Below are 19,457 nucleotides of genomic sequence, written 5' to 3'. Positions count from 1 at the left end.
GGCCAATGCAGACATTATTTGCCTCTAGGAAACCAAAAAAGAATCTTTTGATCAGAGATATCTTAAGAATTTTTGTCCCAACAGGATCAATAAATTTGATTGCCTCCCTTCTGTCGGTGCCTCTGGTGGCCTACTAGTGGCTTGGAATGGTAGCCTGTTTGATGGAGAAACCGTGTTCTCTAATGATTTCTCTATATCCATTAAATTTGTTTCCAAAATGTCTGGAGAGGTGTGGATTCTCACCAACATATATGGTCCCTGCCAAGGAGAGGCAAGAGAAAGGTTTTTAGACTGGTTTAAGCACATTTACATGCCTGATGACATGCAATGGATTATCATGGGGGACTTCAATTACATCAGGTACCCTAGCAACATGAGCAGATCTGGTGGCAACTTCTCTGATATGCTGAGATTCAATGAGGCTATTAATGCCCTTGCTTTGGTGGAAATTCCTCTGAAAGGGAGGAGCTTCACTTGGACTAACATGCAAACTGCCCCTCTTCTGGAAAAACTGGATTGGGTTTTTACATTTGAGGCCTGGACTTCCCAATATCCACACACTGTTGTTCTTCCTTTGGCTAAACCAGTATCAGATCATATCCCTTGCTTAATTCAGATTGTCACTCATATTCCCAAGGCAAATACCTTCAGATTTGAGAATTATTGGTTGCAAATTCAGGGATTCGAAGACATAGTCAAGCAAAATTGGGAGAGTACTCTGCATATTCAAGACAGTGCAAATAGAATTACAGCCAAATTCAAGAGACTTAGAAAATCTCTGAAGATTTGGGCAAGAAGCATCTCTCAGTTGAGCAGCACAATCAGGGCAACCAATGAGGTAATTTTGTTCTTTCACACAATTGAAGATTTCAGGACTCTGACTGATGTTGAAAGCAATGGAAGGAATTTTCTAAAGCAACATCTCATGCATCTGCTACAACTTCAAAAAATTTACTGGCAGCAGAGGGCCACTATTCGGTGGGTAAAGTTTGGGGAGGCTAATTCTCAGTATTTTAAAGCCAAGGCCACAATTAAATGCAGAGTGAATCATATTGATTGCCTTCACGATGAGTTGGGGAATTCTTTCAAAGATCATAGCTCTAAAGCAAATATTCTCCATCATGCTTTCAAGAAGAGGCTGAACACTTCTGTCCCAACTTTCAATCCTCTAAATTTAGAGAGTTTACTTCATACAGATGTGGATTTTTCCATGCTGGAAATTCCTTTTTCCGAAGAAGAGATTGATAATGTAATCAAAGAGCTCCCTCCTGACAAAGCTCCTGGGCCAGATGGCTTCAACACCAACTTTGTGAAGCATTGCTGTGATATTATTGCTTCAGATTTCTATGCATTGATTGAGGACTTCTATCATGGCAGAATTAGCTTGCAGAGCATCAAATCTTCATTCATCACTCTCATACCAAAAAGGATGCTCCAATGACCTCCAATGACTTCAGACCTATTTCTCTTTTGAACTACTCAATCAAAATCATCACCAAGCTGCTAGCAAACAGGCTGCAAACAGTTATTCTGAAACTTGTTCATACCAATCAATATGGCTTCTTAAAATAAAGATCCATTCAGGATTATCTAGCTTGGACATATGAATACATCAATCAATGCAAATACTCTGGGAAGGAAGTTATTGTAATCAAGCTGGATTTTGAGACAGCTTTTGACCTCATCGAGCATTGAACAATCAGGAATATTCTCACTGCTAGAGGTTTTGGTACAAGGTGGCTAATGTGGATGAACATGATTTTTTCCTCTGTGTATTCTTCTGTTCTTCTCAATGGAGTTCCTGGGAAGCAGTTTTTGTGCAAAAGAGGGGTCAGACAGGGTGATCTTGTATCCCCCTTGTTCTTTGTTTTGGCAGCAAACATCTTGCAATCAATTCTCAATGAAGCCATGCATAACAACTTGATAAGGAAATCCTTGGAGCATCACCCTTGCCCTGATTTCCCGGTTATTCAGTATGCTGATGATACAGTTATTATCATGCCTGCAAGTGAAACACAAATTGAGCAATTGAAAAGCCTGCTCCTCCACTTCTCTATTTTTACTGGTCTGAGGGTCAACTATGAGAAATCTGTCATGGTTCCAATTTATACCAGCCCTTCAAAATTGCAAGCCTTAGCAAGCAGGCTAGGTTGTCCCTTGAGTCTTAGTAAACCAAAATTGGAAGATTTTGCTCCAGTCCTCAAGAGAATTGATAGGAGACTCTCTGGCTGCTCAACACTTTTGTCTTATGGGGATAAGCTCACACTTATCAAGTCAGTTTTCACTAGCTTGCCTACTTTCTTCATGAGCACTCTGGATTTACCATTGGTCATCGTAGAGCAGATCAACAAGTTCCTAAGACATTGTTTCTGGAGAAAATATGGCATGGAAGATAGAGGCACAACCCTGATTTCATGGGAAAAGGTTTGTGTCCCCAAGGATCATGGGGGGTCTTGGAGTGCTCAACATTGCTATTCATAACAAGTGTCTCCTCATGAAACACCTTCATAAATTTCTCAACCATGAGGATCTACCATGGGTGAAGTTAATCTGGGAACCCTACTACCCTGGAGGTGTGCTCACTAGTCGATCTGTGGGCTCTTTCTGGTGGAAAAGTATTCTGAAATTCATACCTCAATTCAAAATGGTAGCCAAAGGCCAACTTGGACAGGGAGATACCATTATCTTTTGGCAGGATAACTGGCGGCATGGAGCTCTTAAAGACAAATATCCTAAACTCTATTCATTCACCCAAAATGAATTGGTGTCTGCACAAGAATTCTTTCAGTCTGGTGATTTGGTGAGCAATTTCCATACACCTTTAACAGTCCAGGCCTACCAACAGCTTCAGGATCTTTAGATGGTGGTACAACAGTCTATGCACACTTCTGCACCTGATAAACGGATTTACCCTTGGGGCACATCTTACTCTTCCATCAATATGTACAGAGAATTGATTGCAGGGGAACTGGCTCCTCCCATCTTCAAGCAAATATGGAATAGTGCTGCTATGCTCAGATACAAAATTTTCTTTTGGCTTCTACTACATGACAGAGTGAATTCAAGGAATTTTCTTCAAAGGAAATTATTTTACCTACCTTCCTATGAATGTATGGTTTGTCAAACACGCACCATGGTAACTTCATTGCATCTCTTTTGGGACTATGATTTTGCACTCAACTGCAGGAGCACTATTCTTGGTCAGAGAAACAGGGGCATTTCAGTTTTTGATGAGGTGAGGCTCTCCATTCAAGCCCTCTCCACCCCCATTGCTATGGAAGTTATCATTATGGGCTGCTGGAACATTTGGATGCAGCGAAATGGAGTTATTTTCAGGGCTACTCCTACTTCAGTCCTCTCTTGGAGAGCTTCCTTTCGAGCGGACATGCTTCTGATTAAGCACATGATCAAGGACAAGTTTTCAGATAGGCTTTCTAGCTGGATTGATCAGTTTTTAACTTAATTCCCATGTTGCCTCAAGGTTTCACTAAAACTAGATTTGGCTAGGTTGAGCTGGTTGTAATGTTTGGGACTCTTGTACATATTTTATGTTTTTAATATATTTACCGTAGAACGATTGTTCTACGGTTTTTCGGTTCAAAAAAAATGTGCATATGGTATTCAAGATACTGATAAGATTGTGCATTCTGATCCAAACTATACATAATCAAGTACATGGCTCAAAGAAAACCAATAGCTGACTTAATAGAATCAGATGAATCTACAATTGGGTCTCCTGAAAAAAGACATTAACTTGAATATCTTAACATGATGGTTATACTAAACTCGTGTACACTCAAAATAATAGCCTTCCTTCACATGTAACTTGAGCTCTTTTCTGCTTTGGAACGATATACACCCAATATATTTGTATTATAAGAATAGAATGCCCAATGCACGACAAACCTAAAGCAGAAAAAATACTTAATGAGTAAATGGAAAACCAAAACCTAGAATGGTCCAAAGTATTGTCCAAACTTCGATTGGCACTTCTTGTACCATATTTCACCACTACGAAACTGAACGTCTGTAAATTTGACTGATCCTCACAGATCAGCATGGTCTAAATTTATCAACAGAGGTGAGCAATAATTTATATAATAGGAAGAAAAATAATTGTCCAACTACGTGTACAGGCAAAAATGGCTGGAACTGAACATGAATACTCCCTCCATTCTTAAATATAAGTCCTTTTAGAGTTGTAATATGAACTACATATGGATGTATATAGACATAGTTTAGTGTAGATTCACTCATTTTGCTCCGTATATAGTCCATATTGAAATCTGTAAAAAGACTTATATTCAAAAACGAAGGGAGTATTTTTATGTCGGAAAAATATCTATCAAGATTCACAGTATAATAAAGTAGGTACCCAGACCTGAATATTTTAAATGAAATGGGAATACAATGGCAGCAGGAACCTTTTTGTCACTATGAGGTAAAAGTGCAAGTAAATCTAATTTATTGTGACCTCAAATGTACTTTGCTTGGAGGCAACCGAATAAGGAAGAAACTGGTCAGACTTCCATATTAAAGACATAAGCACGGCTAGCAGAAAATATAGCACAATGAATGGTTGGCAAAATGGAATTATACTGTGATTTCAGGCACACTAATTTTAATAAAAATGAAAAAGATAGTGCTACGTACATCACAAATTTTACCTTTCTCACTGCATAACAAAATTTCAGTAACAATGAATTAACCCGTAAATAAGCCCAAAGTGACCAAAAAATTTCGACCTTGGTGTCTTGTCTTTTCCCTGTGTCCTGTCATCCCTCCATATCAATGTATGCAGACGCTTGATCCTAAACTCAATGTTTCCTTGTGGAGTATCTAATTGACATAACTGAAAAACCTGAGAGAGAAGTCCATATTACAACCTCAAGCTACCACCAAAGTCTAAAACACAACCCTAAGCTACGAAGCCGTCTAGTTTTCAACCCTGAACTTTCAAAACTGGACAAAAAACAACCCTGGGGTGGTATTTGACTGGTTTTGACTGATATTGACCAGTCAACAGGCCAGTCAGGGCCAACTCATCCGCCACGTCCTCCTCTTGTTAAATTTCTACCAAACAAAAGTGAAAAAAAAAATCTGAAAATGGCTCTGAATTCCCAAAGATTTCTACCCAATTTTTTAAAAAGTGGACACTTTGTTTTGGGCAAAATTTGACCTAAAATGGCTCCGAATTTGAATTTTTGCTCTAACTATTTTTTCTGCTCTGCAAGATTTGTTGAAATTTTCCCAGATTTAATATGAGGGTTGTGTAGATTTTAGAGAATTTTTAAAAAAAAATTCTGGACGCTGTTTTTTTTGCCAAAATTTGACTAAAGCTGGACATGGCGGATGAGTTGGCGTTGACTGGTCAAATACCACCCCAGGGTTGTTTTCTGTCCGGTTTTGAAATTTCAAGGTTGTAAACTAGATGGTTTCATAGTCCAGGGTTGTGTTTTAGACTTTGGTGGTAGTTTGAGGTTGTAATATGGACTTCTCTCAAAACCTGAACAAAAACATAGGGACTAAATAAATTGAAAATTTAGGAGCTAATAACTAACAGCGTAATGAACACAGATACAACCTTATTCTGTAGCAGACATTTAACAGGAACCGTACATATTTGTCATAGTTAGTGCAAACTAAAATTAAAGTTGGTGCGTAAAGGTGCAAATAAACGTTATGGGCCACTGAGCTACATGGGCAACAATAATCTAACAGTCATCTCACATAGGACAATCCTATTAAACACAACATCCTAACATGTGAATTTGATTGGGAAAGTAAGTTACAACTAAAAAAACTGCTAAGAGTATACAGGGCTAGATAGAGCACTAATTCTGCACTTTCTGAGAACAATAGGAAGACCTGCTCATACTTTCTCTCAAGCTAAAAGTAGGACACAGATATGAAATGACCATAGTTAGTAACAACAAATTAAGTAATTGTAGTGCAGAATTTTCATAGGATAGTGCCAATAGAGAAAACTAATATAACCATATGTTTGATATGTGATGCAAGTATGTTTTAGTTCAATTGGAATAAACATAAAAATCCATCAAAAAAATCAGCATGTTTGGAATAAATTGTACTTATTTAATGCAGGCTAAATACAAATATAAGACAACCCCATATGTGTTACTGTTACATAGTCAAATAGAAAGGCGACTACCTTATGACTCAGGAAGAAGAAAATATGAATCGGTGGTCCATAGTTAGAACTGCATGAAAACTTCATATGAATGTTTTATTTCATCAATCTTGGGCCTTTTTTTCTCTACACCAGGAACCAAGTAACAGAAAAGCCTGCGCAACTCAAGAACTCCATGCAGCCAACAGTGTCGCCGACAGTTTAAAACCTGGCTACCTTTTTTTTGCAGAAAAAACCTTGCTACCTGATGTACAAACAACACAATACTCAATTAGACATGATTTTGAGAAATCTTTAGATTTTGTTATACGTTAGATGTCAAATATATGGGTAAAGTATTAAAAAGTATAGGCATCACGCAGTTGTAGTATCATCAAAGGCAGAATGATTAAATGCATTATTATTTTTCCAACTAATCATAGGGATATTTGTTACATAATCAATTTGTGAAATTAGAACAATTCATATAGAAATGGCTAAAGACATACCTTTCAGTATAGGAAAATTGCAGCGTCATATTTCCTTTGTTTTGTATCGCAGGAGTACATGCTCCCGTTGAAGGGTTATATCTGCTGCTAGTTTGTTCATTCCTTCTGTACAGAATCATTTTCTAGTTCTATAGAAAATTGGCCGAACTGAACTCCCGCCTGGCCTTTCAATAAAGAAAAAAAATAACTGAGGAAAGTATGTAAGGAAACAAACTGTGATGATAACAGCAAAACCAAATACCATTTCAAATTACTCATGCAAAATTTTAAAATGAGATATAGAATAAAATATGTACTCGCTTCGGGGTAGAAACTAAAGCTCCTCTATCAAACTACTTTAGAAACCAATACGAATTTGATCGTGCTTTCTCTTGCTTTTTGATAATTTGTATATTTCAAATCTGTATTGGCCAACTCATCTAGACACATGTACATAGTAAGTACCTCATTATCAGAAGTGAGTTAAAATGAAACGGCAACAGTGCTTTGTCGAACTAAAACTTATAATAAGTTGTGTGTAGCCACCTGATGGTCAATACTACAAAATAGAAAGATAAATCACTACCTCCTTGAATACTCCCTCCGTCCCAAAATTCTTGTCTTAGATTTGTCTAGATACGGATGTATCTAATACTAAAATGTGACTTGATATATTCATATTTAGACAAATCTAAGACAAGAATTTTAGGACGGAGGGAGTATTATCCTTCAGGAACTTTTCCTGGTCCATGACTCCTCACTTCATGCTAGCGCCTGCCTCAAACATCCATGTCCTGGTGGACCGGATGCTTTTCTTTCTGCTGGTTCTGCAGCAAAACATTTTTTTACTTGTATTTGTTGAAAATGATACGGTGCACCATATCTTTTTTTTCGAAAAGGGGATATCCCCGGCCTCTGTATCAGAGCGATGCATACGGCCACCTTTATTACCAAGCAAAAAGTTCGACAGAGGTCTCAAAGTCTCAAACAAAGAAGAACAAAATGTGCTCACAAAGAGCTAAAAAACAAAAAGATAGAGCCACAACCGGCTAGCAAGATAAAGATAGGAAAACTAATTGCCTATCCTATTACATGACCGCCATCCAAACCAGTTGAAAATAACCCGTGCTACCATCTCCCATCGGATAGATCCAGTAACCAAACGCTCCCTGGCCTCCGTCGGAGTGAGTAGCGACCACATACGGATCAGCGCAGTGGCTCGGAAGATAACCTGCAAAAAATGAGTATTTGTTGTTCTGTTAAAGACCAAATCATTTCTGCAATTCTAGATAGCCCATAATAAAGCACATACTCCTACACGAATGTGTTTTGCTGTTTGGGGCTCAATCCCATCTAGCCACGTCCCAAATAACGTGTTGATATTATTCGGAGGAGTAATATTAAAGGCTATGTGAACTGTCTGCCAAAGCATTTTTGCCAAAGGACAATCAAGAAAGAGGTGTTTGATGGATTCATCCCGATCACAAAAGCTGCATCTAGAGGATCCAATCCAGTTGCGTTTTATCAAGTTATCCTTAGTTAAAATGACTTGTTTGTGAACAAACCACATAAACACTTTAACTCTCAAGGGTACTTTGACATTCCAAACATGTTTGGAAGTAGGAATAGAGCTAGAATTAATAACATCCAAATACATGGATTTGACTGTGAAATCTTCATTCCTAGTCAACTTCCAACACAACTGATCGGGTTGTTGAGTTAGTTGGACATTCATCAATCTTCTCACAAGATGGAGCCAAGCTTCCCAACGGTTTCCGGCTAGCGCTCTCCTAAAGTGAATATTGAGAGGCGTGGACTGATATACTGTCTCAACAGTTGCGTCTCTGTTGAACAATGCTATAGAGAGAAGGATATTGAAGTGCGAGGGGCGTGTCCCCTAGCCATGTATCCTCCCAGAATCTCATAGAAGTACCGTTACCAATAACAAACTTTGTCCGATTAAAAAAGACTGATTTAACTCTCATCAGCCCTTTCCAGAAAGGCGAATCCATCAGCCTCACTGTCACCTGGGATAAAGTTTTGGAATGAAGGTACTTATTACGCAGAATCTGTGCCCATGTAGCCCTGGTCTCACCAAATAGCATATACAGGCATTTGCTGAGGAGACATTTGTTCTTTAGCTCAAGATTTTCGATACCTAGACCCCCTTGGTCCTTCGGTCGACAAATAATGTCCCATTTAGCAAGTCTATACTTCCTCTTTAGGTCATCACTTTGCCAGAAGAAACGGGACCAATAGAAATCAAGTCTTTTCCGAACTCCAACTGGTACCTCAGAAAAAAGACAGAAGAAACATGGGCATGCTTGTGAGGACCGAATTAAGGAGAATTAAACGGCCTCCATAAGACATCAATTTGCCCTTCCAGCATTCTAGTTTCTTCTCAAAACGATCCTCAATGCACTTCCATTCTCTGTTTGTTAGCTTTCGATGGTGAATTGGTATACCCAAATATGTGAAAGCTAAAGCCCCCAACTCACATTCGAACAATTGCTTATATGCCTCTTGTTCCTCATTGGCTCTTCCAAAACAAAACAATTCGCTCTTGTGGAAATTAATCTTTAGTCCAGTCAATTGTTCAAATAAGTATAACACCAGCTTCAAGTTTCTCGCTTTTGCCAAGTCATACTCCATAAAAATGATAGTATCATCGGCTACTTTAGGACAGAAACACCTCCATCAACTAGATGAGGTACCGGACTACCTACTTGACCAGCATCCTTAGCCCTCCCTATTAGAATCGTCAACATGTCGACTACAATGTTGAACAGAATAGGTGACATCGGATCTCCTTGTCTCAGGCCCTTGTGTGTTTGGAAATAGTGACCTATGTCATCATTCACTTTAATTCCAACACTCCCTTTTTGCGTGAAAGATTCTACCTGTTGTCTCCAGGCTGGATCAAATCCTTTCATACGCAAAGCCTGTTGAAGAAATGGCCATTTGACTTTGTCGTACGCTTTTTTGAAATCCACTTTGAAAACAACCCCGTCTAGTTTTTTCGTGTGAATGTCATGGAGCGTTTCATGGAGGACCACAACCCCTTCTAGGATAGTTCCTGTCCGGCATGAAAGCAGTTTGGGACGGCTGCACCACAGAGTGCGCAATCTGCGTGAGTCTATTTGTCCCAACCTTGGTGAAAATTTTGAAACTTACGTTAAGAAGGCAGATCGGCCTAAACTGCTCAATTCTCACAACCTCTGTTTTCTTAGGAAGCAAAGTAATAGTTCCAAAATTCAGATGAAACAACTGAAGCTGTCCAGAGAATAAGTCATGGAACATCGGTAGCAAGTCCCCTTTAATAATATGCCAACATTTTTTATAAAACTCCGCTGGAAATCCATCCGGCCTCGGAGCTTTATTATTCTTCATCTGAGAAATAGCTTCAAACACCTCTTTCTCCGAAAACGGGGCAGTTAAAATATCGTTCTCATCCGCAGCAAGTTGAGGAACATCCTCAATCCTCGACTCATCCAAGGACACGAAATTATCCTCCGGAGGCCCAAAAAGCTGCTTGTAGTAGTTGGTAATGTATAATTTAAGGTTTTCCTATCCCAAGATCGTCCCCTCGTCTTGCTCAAGCTGAAAAATTCTTTTCTTTCTATGTTTGCCGTTAGCAATCATATGAAAGAATTGAGTAAGGAGCCTTTCCTTTTCAACCTTATAAATCCCACTAAGATGCTTAGCCCACCCACGTAAGAAACCTCCCAAGTGTCTTATCTTATTCTGCCATCTCTCAATAGAAGTCCTTCCTCCTGCATCTTTAGCCCACTCCCTGACTATTAGATCGAAGAAACCTTCTCTCTCAAACCACGCTAATTCGAAAGAGAAAGTATTTTTATTCCCCACATGCGTTGCCTCACCAGAGTCAAGCAGTAAAGGGGTGTGGTCCGAGATTCCGCGCGATAATGCCTGGACTGTTACCAGAGGAAACTTCTGTTCCCAGTCTACACTCGCGAGGACACGATCGAGCTTCTCAAACGTGGGGGTTGGCAAAGTATTAGCCCAAGTGAATTTTCTACCCGAAAGCTCTATCTCTCTCAGATCCAAGCTTTCAATAATAGTATTAAATATGAACGACCACCGGCCGTCAAAATTGTCATTATTCTTCTCGTCTCTCCTTCTAATAATATTAAAATCACCCACAACTAAGATTGGAAGCTGCTCAGACCCACAAATACGGACAAGATCCGCCAAGAAATCTGGTTTGAGCTCTGGCTGTGCGGCCCCATATACCGCCACCAGTGCCCAATTAAACCCATCTGCCTTCGATCTAACCCGAAACTTGACGGCGTAATCTCCCATAACCACACTTCGGACTTCTAACGTCTCGCATCTAACCCCAAGTAAGATCCCACCTGATCTTCCTCTCAGGGGAGGCAATGCCAATCAAAATCAATACCTCCCGATAACGTATTTAGGAATTGCGGGAAAAAAATTACCCCTTCCTGTTTCAGAGAGGGCGATAAAATCCAACCTATGCTCGATAGAAGCCTCTGCTAGAAATCTTCTTTTAGCCAAGTCTCTCAGACCTCTGCTATTCCAAAAAATTCCTCTCATAACTCATCATGAAATTTTTTAGTCGTACGGATCCTAGCGCTTCTACGCACAGCCGACACTGGATAAATCTTACGCTTCCACTTGCGCTTAGGCTTGTGTTGATCCTCCACCCGGTCCTCACAACCAGGTTCCGTGGACCTAACACTCAGATCCTCAATGGGTTCACTATGCCCAAGAGGTAGAGAATCGTCATCCTCCTCAGACTCAGGGAGGGATGGGGCAAGATCTGCACAGAAGGTGTCTAAAACTCTGACTCCCAACGCATCAATCTCGGAGTCGTTCATGGGTTTAACAGCTGCTAAGTTGCGAATCATATCTGAAGCGCAATCCGCTTCAATATCCAGCAGATCATTAACGGAATTAGAGATTTCACTATCATTACTACCTAGTGAAACTCCTAACTGATTTGCATTATGAATAATCTCATCATTAGAAAAATGCAAAATGGAATTGGAAGTGTTGACCGACATACCAGTAGTGACCTCAATGTCATGAAGCTTGGCCGCCCGCTTGGCGCACCTCACCTGCATGTCATCAACATCCGGCTGGTCCTGGAGACGGCAGCTCATCCGCCGCCCCTCAGTAACAGGATCCGAGATGCCTCCAAAAGCGATGACCTCCTCCCGAGTGGCCATGTTAGGGATAAGGCCACAAGCCCCACCCCCAACGCGCGGCCAGGCTACATCACCCAGAGAGGCGCCAAGATCCGCAGGCACCGGCCCCGGCGAGCGTGGGGGAGGAGAGCGCTGGGCCACCTGCCCACGCTCCCCACCTGACGCGGCGAGCACTGACGTCGGCCCGCCCAAAGGCGAGCGAGGCGGCGTGAGTGCGGGGGCCGCCTGCCCCCACTCCCCACCAGACCCGGCCTGCAAACAGGTGGGAGACGCGACCACCTTGGTTAGTGTCATCTGGAGCAGCCCCGGCGTCTGTGCAGGTGATAGCCGGCCCTCGGGAGCAACGGCCATCGCAAGCACTGCCGGCCCGACCTCCACAGGAGAGGGGGGAGCCGAGGCCTCCAGCCGTCTCCCTCGCCCGACCATCGCAGGAGAGGAGGGAGCCAAGGCCTCCTGCCCGAGTCCCCCTCCCAAGACGGTCACGTCGCCGATCGGCAACACCAGTACCTCCGCCGTAGTCCTCATCTATGGCGAGATAACAGAAGGAGAGGGGAAGCAAGGGGCCACCTGCCCACGATCCTCCCCCCCTCGACCGAAAGCATCAGAGTAGCGGATGTCTCCATGCACCCATCAATAGAGCCATCAGCCGCTGCAAAATGTAAAGGAGGGAGCGTGCACTCTAACACATTATCAGACTCCACTCGATCGCTCCATAGCCTAGGAGGAGCAGAAGCTGGCTCAAACGAACTGAATCTCAGAGTGCTCATTGGCACTGTAGCTGAAGAAGCAGCCCTAGTCCCGGGCGTCTGTGAGGTGGAACTCGGGCCGTTGGACGACCCATGCCCAACATCATACCCTCGCGCTTCCGTGTTACCCGATCCATCATTCCTATCATGCATATCCACATCCGTCCCTGCCAAGGCCTCAGCAAAAAGATCTGTATCCTCAAACTCAATTTCAAGGTTAAAAACCTGGCCCCGATAAGTCCACTTAACCACGTCAGGCACGAATTCGATGTCGAGGACACTCACCAGCAGTCGGGCCACCCGGTTTGCCGGGTGAAGGCCATGTCCACCTTCTCGGTTTTACCGACCAGAATCCCCAAGCTAGCCGCAACCCTAGCATCCTGAAGCGGCTTGGATGGAGCCCCTGAGAAGTGCATTCAGACCTGAGTGAGGGGCTTGCCCTGCAGCTCAACTCTCTCCACTCATGGAACTCGAGGATGCACTCAGTACCAGGAACTCTGCACAACCCAAAGCTTAGAAGATGCTCCAAGTCCTCTGTTGTAGGGAAATCGACCTTATACGTGTTGGCCTCGAGACGAGTAAGCTCCCACTGGAAAATGCCTGGAGCCAACTCACTGAGCCTGTGTATAATCTGCGCCTCAGACACATCACCCTTCGTGACTTTGACAATCCCCGTGGTTGTGCTTTGGGGTTCCTCTGGTAGCTCCCTCACACTAGGAGACTCAAAAAACATCAGCTCAGCACAATAGACTCCATAGATGGTAATACTCGGCATATGATCACGCAGAATCGGACACTCCCCCGTGTCATGCGCTCGCTTGAGACAGGTATCACATTACTCAGTTTCACACTCAGCAATAAAGTGGCCCCTCTCTCCACAACGGTAGCACATCTTCTCCTTTTTACGAGCCCACTTGGAAGCTCTATCCACATCAGACTTGTCGGCGGCACTGACAGCACCTGTGGGCGCAGGCTCAGTCACAGGTATGTCAGTGTTAGCCAGTGCCGTCACCGCTTCCATAACCTGGCCGGACAACTCCGGCGTCAATCCAGAAGCACCCACCTCCGAGGACGCCGTCGGCTCCACAACAACAGGCATTGGAGGTTGGCGGTAACGATTCCGACCACCGCGACCACCACGATGACCTCGGTAACCACCTCTCTGCCGGTAGTCTAGGCCAGATGCCCCCTCAACAAAACCTCCCGGAGGACCATAAAAAGGTCTCTCAGCAGTGCCATCACTCTGCCATGCAAACCCACGCCCGCCTCCGGTCGACGAGGAACCGCAGTGTTGGCCCTCACCATAGACGTCATAGCCATCGTCACCCCACTGTCCCCGAGGTGGTCCGTTACCACCACGGTTGACCGGGAATCGAGCGTGTCCAGCGCCTACATCGCCCACATGCTCAGGTTGAGGCGGCGGATCCCGCGTCTGCACCGGCCCAGGCCGATGCTGTGGCTGTCGGGCAACAAAGTGGGGCGGCGGCGCAGCCCGGTGCTGCTGCCCAATCGCCGGCATCTACTTACGAGGTGGCACCACCGCCGTCCCTGGCGGCGTCGGCCTAGGACCCTGGCCACGCCCCGCCGCGGCATGCATGGGAGCCGGAACAGCCGCCCCAGGAACTGGCAGCCTAGGTCCCATGGCGCCACCACCGCGACCCGAAGCCGCAAGCCCAGCCCCAGCGGCTGCCGGAGCTCGTTGACCCGGGGTGCCACCACCACGACCCACAGCGCCCGGCCCGGTCCCAAATGCCACCGGCGGGTTCAGAACTGGCGGCACTCCACCACCACGCCCGCCCGACGCGGTCCCGGCCACCGCCAGGGGCTTCGATCCAGGAGGACGCCCTCCACGCCCCGCCATAGCCTCGAAAGGAGGCACACGAGCGCACGGCCAGGGCCACACCTCGGGAACCTGGGAACGGCGCAGCTACGGCGAACCCTAGGCGCAGGCAACAGAGGTGAACAAGAACGAGAACGACGATCCGGTGGAGTGCATGCGGCTACGTAAGCCGTAGATGCGATTGGCATTTCCTGGGCCTCATACCCAGGGACATCCGGTCCGAATCGCCGCTCGACGCTGCACTCATGCTGGGCCATATACCCAGACATGCCACAGTCGGTGACGGCCGACTCAGCCGCAGGCCCAAGATGGCCAAAATAGAATTCAAACGGCGATCACGTTCCGCTCAGATCTATATTGATGGATCGGCCACCGTCGGCACCGCCGGCGGCTTCCTCGACACCGCCCGACCCTTCTTCTTCCTCGTCCCGACCTTCCACGAATCTTCCGTACAGAAATCAGACAGAATCGGTTTCGGTAGACTAACCTTAGGAAGTGGCCCATTCCAAGGCCGGATCGCCGTGGCCGCCGTTCGACCGGACGCGCCGCGTCACCACGCCGGCTTACTCACCGGAGCATGAGAAAGAGGAACTGACCCCGCCAGCTTCAATGCCAATGGCACCGACGGCACCGGGGCGGAGCACCCGTCCGCAACCTCCTCATCTGTGTCTTCGTCCTCCTCCTCGGCGAGTACCCAAAATCTTCCTCCGAACCTCGGCTCCGTCTTCACTTTGTCCCACTCGGTCGATAAATCGACCACCTCGATGCAGTCCTCTTCAATCTCCGGGATCTATAACAGGTTAAGAACAAAAACCTCATAATCATCAATCATGAACTGCGCACCTTCGGAGATGTGTTCGCCGCCGTCGAGGTACCGGCCAGCGAGGATGTATTTGTCATGATCCATCATCACCCTGCAGCACGACGAAGAATGTGCATGCAAGAATCCGTCAAACCAGGCCTCTCCATTCCGGACGACGGCGAAACGAATCCGCCACCGTGTTGGATTCAAAACACCCGCATCTCGATCGGAATGCGGAGAAGGCGATCCGCCAGGATCCCTCTGCGAGAGCCCGCGGTCCCCATGCGGCGGCCGTGGGTCAGATCCGCTGCGATCTGCCTCACCTTGCTTTACCTCCGACGACGCAGATGGCTGCCCTGATCCGGCCACCGCGGGCACGGGCGACCTCACAGGTGGCGGCTCGGCCACCGCGGACGCAGGCGCCCGCTCGTGCAGCTCCTCTGCTGGCTCCTCGATCACCGCGGTCGGAGGCGCGGGCGGTGGCTCCGGCGGCGTCGGCTCGGTTGCCTCAGTCATCGCCTTAGTCGCCTCCGGTGTGTAGTGATATGAATCAATTTGGAGATCTCTATAGAGGAGTTTGTTCCTGCACACTCTGTCCAAGACACAGCTCTTGTGTGTATGCTTTCATCAGTCATAGTTGGTCTTCGGAGCATGCTCCTCTACGAACTCCACCCAGAATTACACTATATACATGCTCCTCGATGCAAACCTATCTGTGCCCAAGCTCTGTCACACCTTCTCCATCATGATCTGTGGCGATCAGCTCAAGCTGCCATGGCCATATCAACATCCCCACACTGCTCCCTATCTTCAGTCACGATCTGGAAACAAAAGAATAAAAGCAAGGAGATAATACTGTTGAGCCTTCCTATCAAATTACGGCAGGCTATGTTTGTTATTTAATTCCATTGACATTGAACCATACCTTGTTATACGTAACATCAATCGTATTGATTTTTTTAATTCAACTGCCATTTAAGTTCACTGATATGTATATTGTAGGAGTCGGATTTGTATCAAAATCTTAGTTCCACTGTTATCTAAAGATGGCGAATTGCATATAGATAGTAGTTGGATTAGTATATTTGACTCCACTTTGCTGCCGGTGCTCCCTATTATGTAGAATTGTAGATACAAAATAACTGAATATAACGTACACTCAAACCTCTGCAGCGAAAGGGTGCTCGATTCTCCTACTCCAGCTCCGATCCAATGTAGACAGATATGTATGAAGTAAGACAAAACATGGCAGGAAGGGTGTTGGATGCCGCATTACCACAGCAAGGGAAGCCATGGCCTAGAGGTGTCCACACATCACAGACACATGTACGGATAGATTCCCGCTGTAAGTGTTGGACCTAGTTAACTTTGTAGATTATGGAGAAGACGTGATTACCTTGCTGTACATGGGCCACGTCTTCTGTGAACATGCTTGATGGCAAGATCCTGCAACTACTGTATAGGTCAAAAATTGCATAATAACCTTGGTACCACTAGAGAAAGGTAATCGCATCTTCTCCATGATCATAAATGAACTAAATAAAGCTGAGTATAGGTCATTTTGCATTTGTTAAGCAAACATTAGACAAAACTTACCGTCATCACGGAAGTGAAGCACCGGGGTTGCTTGTGTCGGTACCACCTGGAGAAGGATCGTGTGATGCTTGTCTAGAGTTACGCTGCACCAAAGATCATTTGCAATGTCTCGTTAGCATGATGAAACAAGTGTTCACATTAGTAACTAATGACCATTCAAATGAAACTCGCCGTGGTCCCCAGAGCAATGGCTGGCATCGGCGGAGGGGTCTTACCGGTCTTCTCGCACACAGACTGCACATTTGGTTTTGACAAGTCAGTCATACTAGTTAGTAATGAAACGAACATTGCGTGCATGATTTGGCTAATATGTAGAAGAAACTTACCACGAGGAGTTCGTACATGGCCCGGTTCGCCATGTCATTCCGTGCCCTCTCCTCCTCCAACAACCTCTCCTCGAACTCCCGTTCCTTCTCCGCGGCCTGCCAGTCCCTCTCCTGCAGAAGCATCTGGGTTCTCTATCTCTCTCTCTCTCTCTCTCTCTCTCTCTCTCTCTCTCTGAAGAGCAGCCTGCAACACTACTCCTCGTTAGCATTGTAATAATCGATGGCCGCACCCATAATGTAATGGAGAAAAGATAGCTGAGTCCTTATAACTAACCTCGAAGGCGAGCTCGACTGGCCATGGATGAGGCCTTATCTAAGAACAGGAACTCGTTTGGCGCGCCTTGATCTCCGGGAGAGTGCGAGGACAACATATAAGTCCATCCCCAATGGCTATCGAGCCATGGGACATCCTGCCACCAGATATCATCACCAGCTCTGGATCAACGGGACCCTGGCTCGGGTTAAAGTCCTCCCCTTTCCTCGACTTCCCTCATCTCTGTACCTCACGAGCTTGTTGTGGGAGGAGATGTTGGTGAAGTTCTCTGGATGATTGAGGTCAGAAACAGAGAATGCCTTGGCCTTCTTGTACGATGCAGTATGGGCCATGGCATAGAGGTCGTACACCTCTGGCACCTCCACCTTATTGTGTCGCACCTAAAAGAGAGGAATAGAGTAAATTAGTAATTAAAGGGCTCAAGCTAGCATGAAGAATGAATTGCATGAATCATGAAGCAAACCACATACCCAGTTCCGCCCGAACTGATATAAGTTGCCGCTGCCTTGATGGTGTGGCACACCTTCCATATGGGCACGCCGATCCTTGGCATTGTTGTGGAGGGCTAGCCATTGGGCTGAGCACCACTCATCCACCAACACCTCCCAACAATCCATCTTATCCGCACACCATCTCGAGTGCAACTAAGTTAGTAAAGAGAAATTTGAGCGCTACGCCTACGAATAAAATCAAGGAAACTAAGTACAAGGCCTTAAGAATAGGTAATTACCGTCATGTACTGCTCCTTCTTCAGAAACTTCCCGTGGCACGCAAGCTTGGGCTTCTTAATACCACGCGAGGCGTAGTAGTCTCGAACAGCCTTCACCCAAGCCTCGTGCCATAAGTTTTGTAGTAGGCGCTTGCACTCGGCATGGATAACCTATGTCGCGGCCTCCTCGTATCCTTCCTCACACCTGTAGAAGGTCTGCAATCAAACGAGACAACATTGATTAGCACAATAACTAGCTATTTGAAGATTTTTAACTGTGTAAAGGATAAATTACCCAAAACTTTTTGATCACCATGTCGGCCGTCGTGTGGCACAAGACAACGTCGATCATCTCCTTCGACGGGGCCGGGGCAGCCAAGTAGTGCTCCCGGCTCAATCCTAGCTGTGGAAGCTTACCCTCACCGGGCAACCTGACAAACCCCGGAAAGTTTTGCCGGCAAATCACAGCAAGGACGGTGTTGGGCCTGACATCCTGAGCATGGTGCCAACCCCTGCAGTATGACAAGGCCAACACATTAGATATTTGAAGAAACGTGATGGCAAATGGTACAAAAAGAGTAAATGCACTTACCTCTCCCCCACAGGCCAAATCAACCACCTCTGCTCGTGGGTCGCCGACACGGGCGGGAGCTGTGTACTACCACGCTAGTAGACGGTGGCCCCCTCAACCACCTCGCCCTCGCTATCAGAAATTTGATCCCCGCCACCATCAGCGTGGCCACTCGGCCCCTCAAGAGGATCCGGCTAGGTACCCCATCCGGACGTCTCCTGGGACGTAGCCTGGTCCAAAGTGTCGTGGGCTGAAGGCCCATCAACCCGAAGCCCATGGACCGGAGTCCGCGTAGCCTCCTCCTTAGATGTGTCCACCCTAGCAGTCTTGTGCTCGGGTGAATCAGCTGGGGGTGGCGGCGAGGAAGGCATAGGAGCCTGCCTACCTCTCCCGCGGCCACGTCCTCTCTTTTTCCCTCCCCGACCTCCTCTCCCGGTGGGCAACGACGCCTACGAAGAAGCACCCATCAGTGTCTGCATACTGTCGAGCAACACTCTCCGGAGAGACTGGGGTGGAATGGAAGTACCCTCCCACCACACGCCGGCGAAGAATGAGCCTCGGAGTGTTCTGGGCCCGCGCCCACCATGTTTCAACACTTGCCATGAGAAAGAGTAAACAAAATTAGTACAACATAAAAAATTGAATACCGGCATGAATAATAATATGTATTAAGTGTATCATCATCATGTACAACAAAAAAATTGAATACCTAACATGAACTAATAATATATATGTAAATAATACAAATTGTATACCTGACATGAACTAATAATAATCTTGATC

General features: G+C 45.7%; 1 protein-coding gene across 2 annotated transcripts; it reads right to left on the bottom strand.

The window, feature by feature from the left end:
* Window positions 1-7,522: 7,522 nt before the first annotated feature.
* LOC123144581 (large proline-rich protein BAG6-like) lies at window positions 7,523-16,046 on the bottom strand. Of its 2 annotated transcripts, XM_044563787.1 has the most exons (3): window positions 15,522-16,046; window positions 11,669-15,310; window positions 7,523-7,849 (listed from the first exon to the last, which is right to left on the bottom strand). In XM_044563787.1, the coding sequence occupies exons 2-3, from the start codon at window positions 12,333-12,335 to the stop codon at window positions 7,707-7,709; spliced, it is 810 nt and encodes a 269-aa protein (XP_044419722.1). In that variant the 5' UTR covers window positions 12,336-15,310; window positions 15,522-16,046; the 3' UTR covers window positions 7,523-7,706. The 2 variants fall into 2 exon arrangements, 1 of the variants encoding a protein (XP_044419722.1); XR_006471734.1 differs by having other exon boundaries at window positions 14,884-16,046.
* Between the last annotated feature and the right edge of the window lie 3,411 nt (window positions 16,047-19,457).

This window comes from Triticum aestivum, chromosome 6D, assembly GCF_018294505.1.
Source record: "Triticum aestivum cultivar Chinese Spring chromosome 6D, IWGSC CS RefSeq v2.1, whole genome shotgun sequence".
NCBI lineage: Eukaryota > Viridiplantae > Streptophyta > Magnoliopsida > Poales > Poaceae > Triticum > Triticum aestivum.
This window is presented reverse-complemented; position numbering and strand designations above follow the sequence as displayed.

Bases quoted from the DNA above. Each gene is read 5' to 3' on its own strand.
- LOC123144581 (XM_044563787.1), bottom strand. From the start codon at position 12,335: ATGAGGACTACGGCGGAGGTACTGGTGTTGCCGATCGGCGACGTGACC. The intron at 7,850-11,668 runs GTATGTCGGTCA...CATTTTTTGCAG, and splicing joins TGACATTGAGGTCACTACTG to GTTATCTTCCGAGCCACTGC.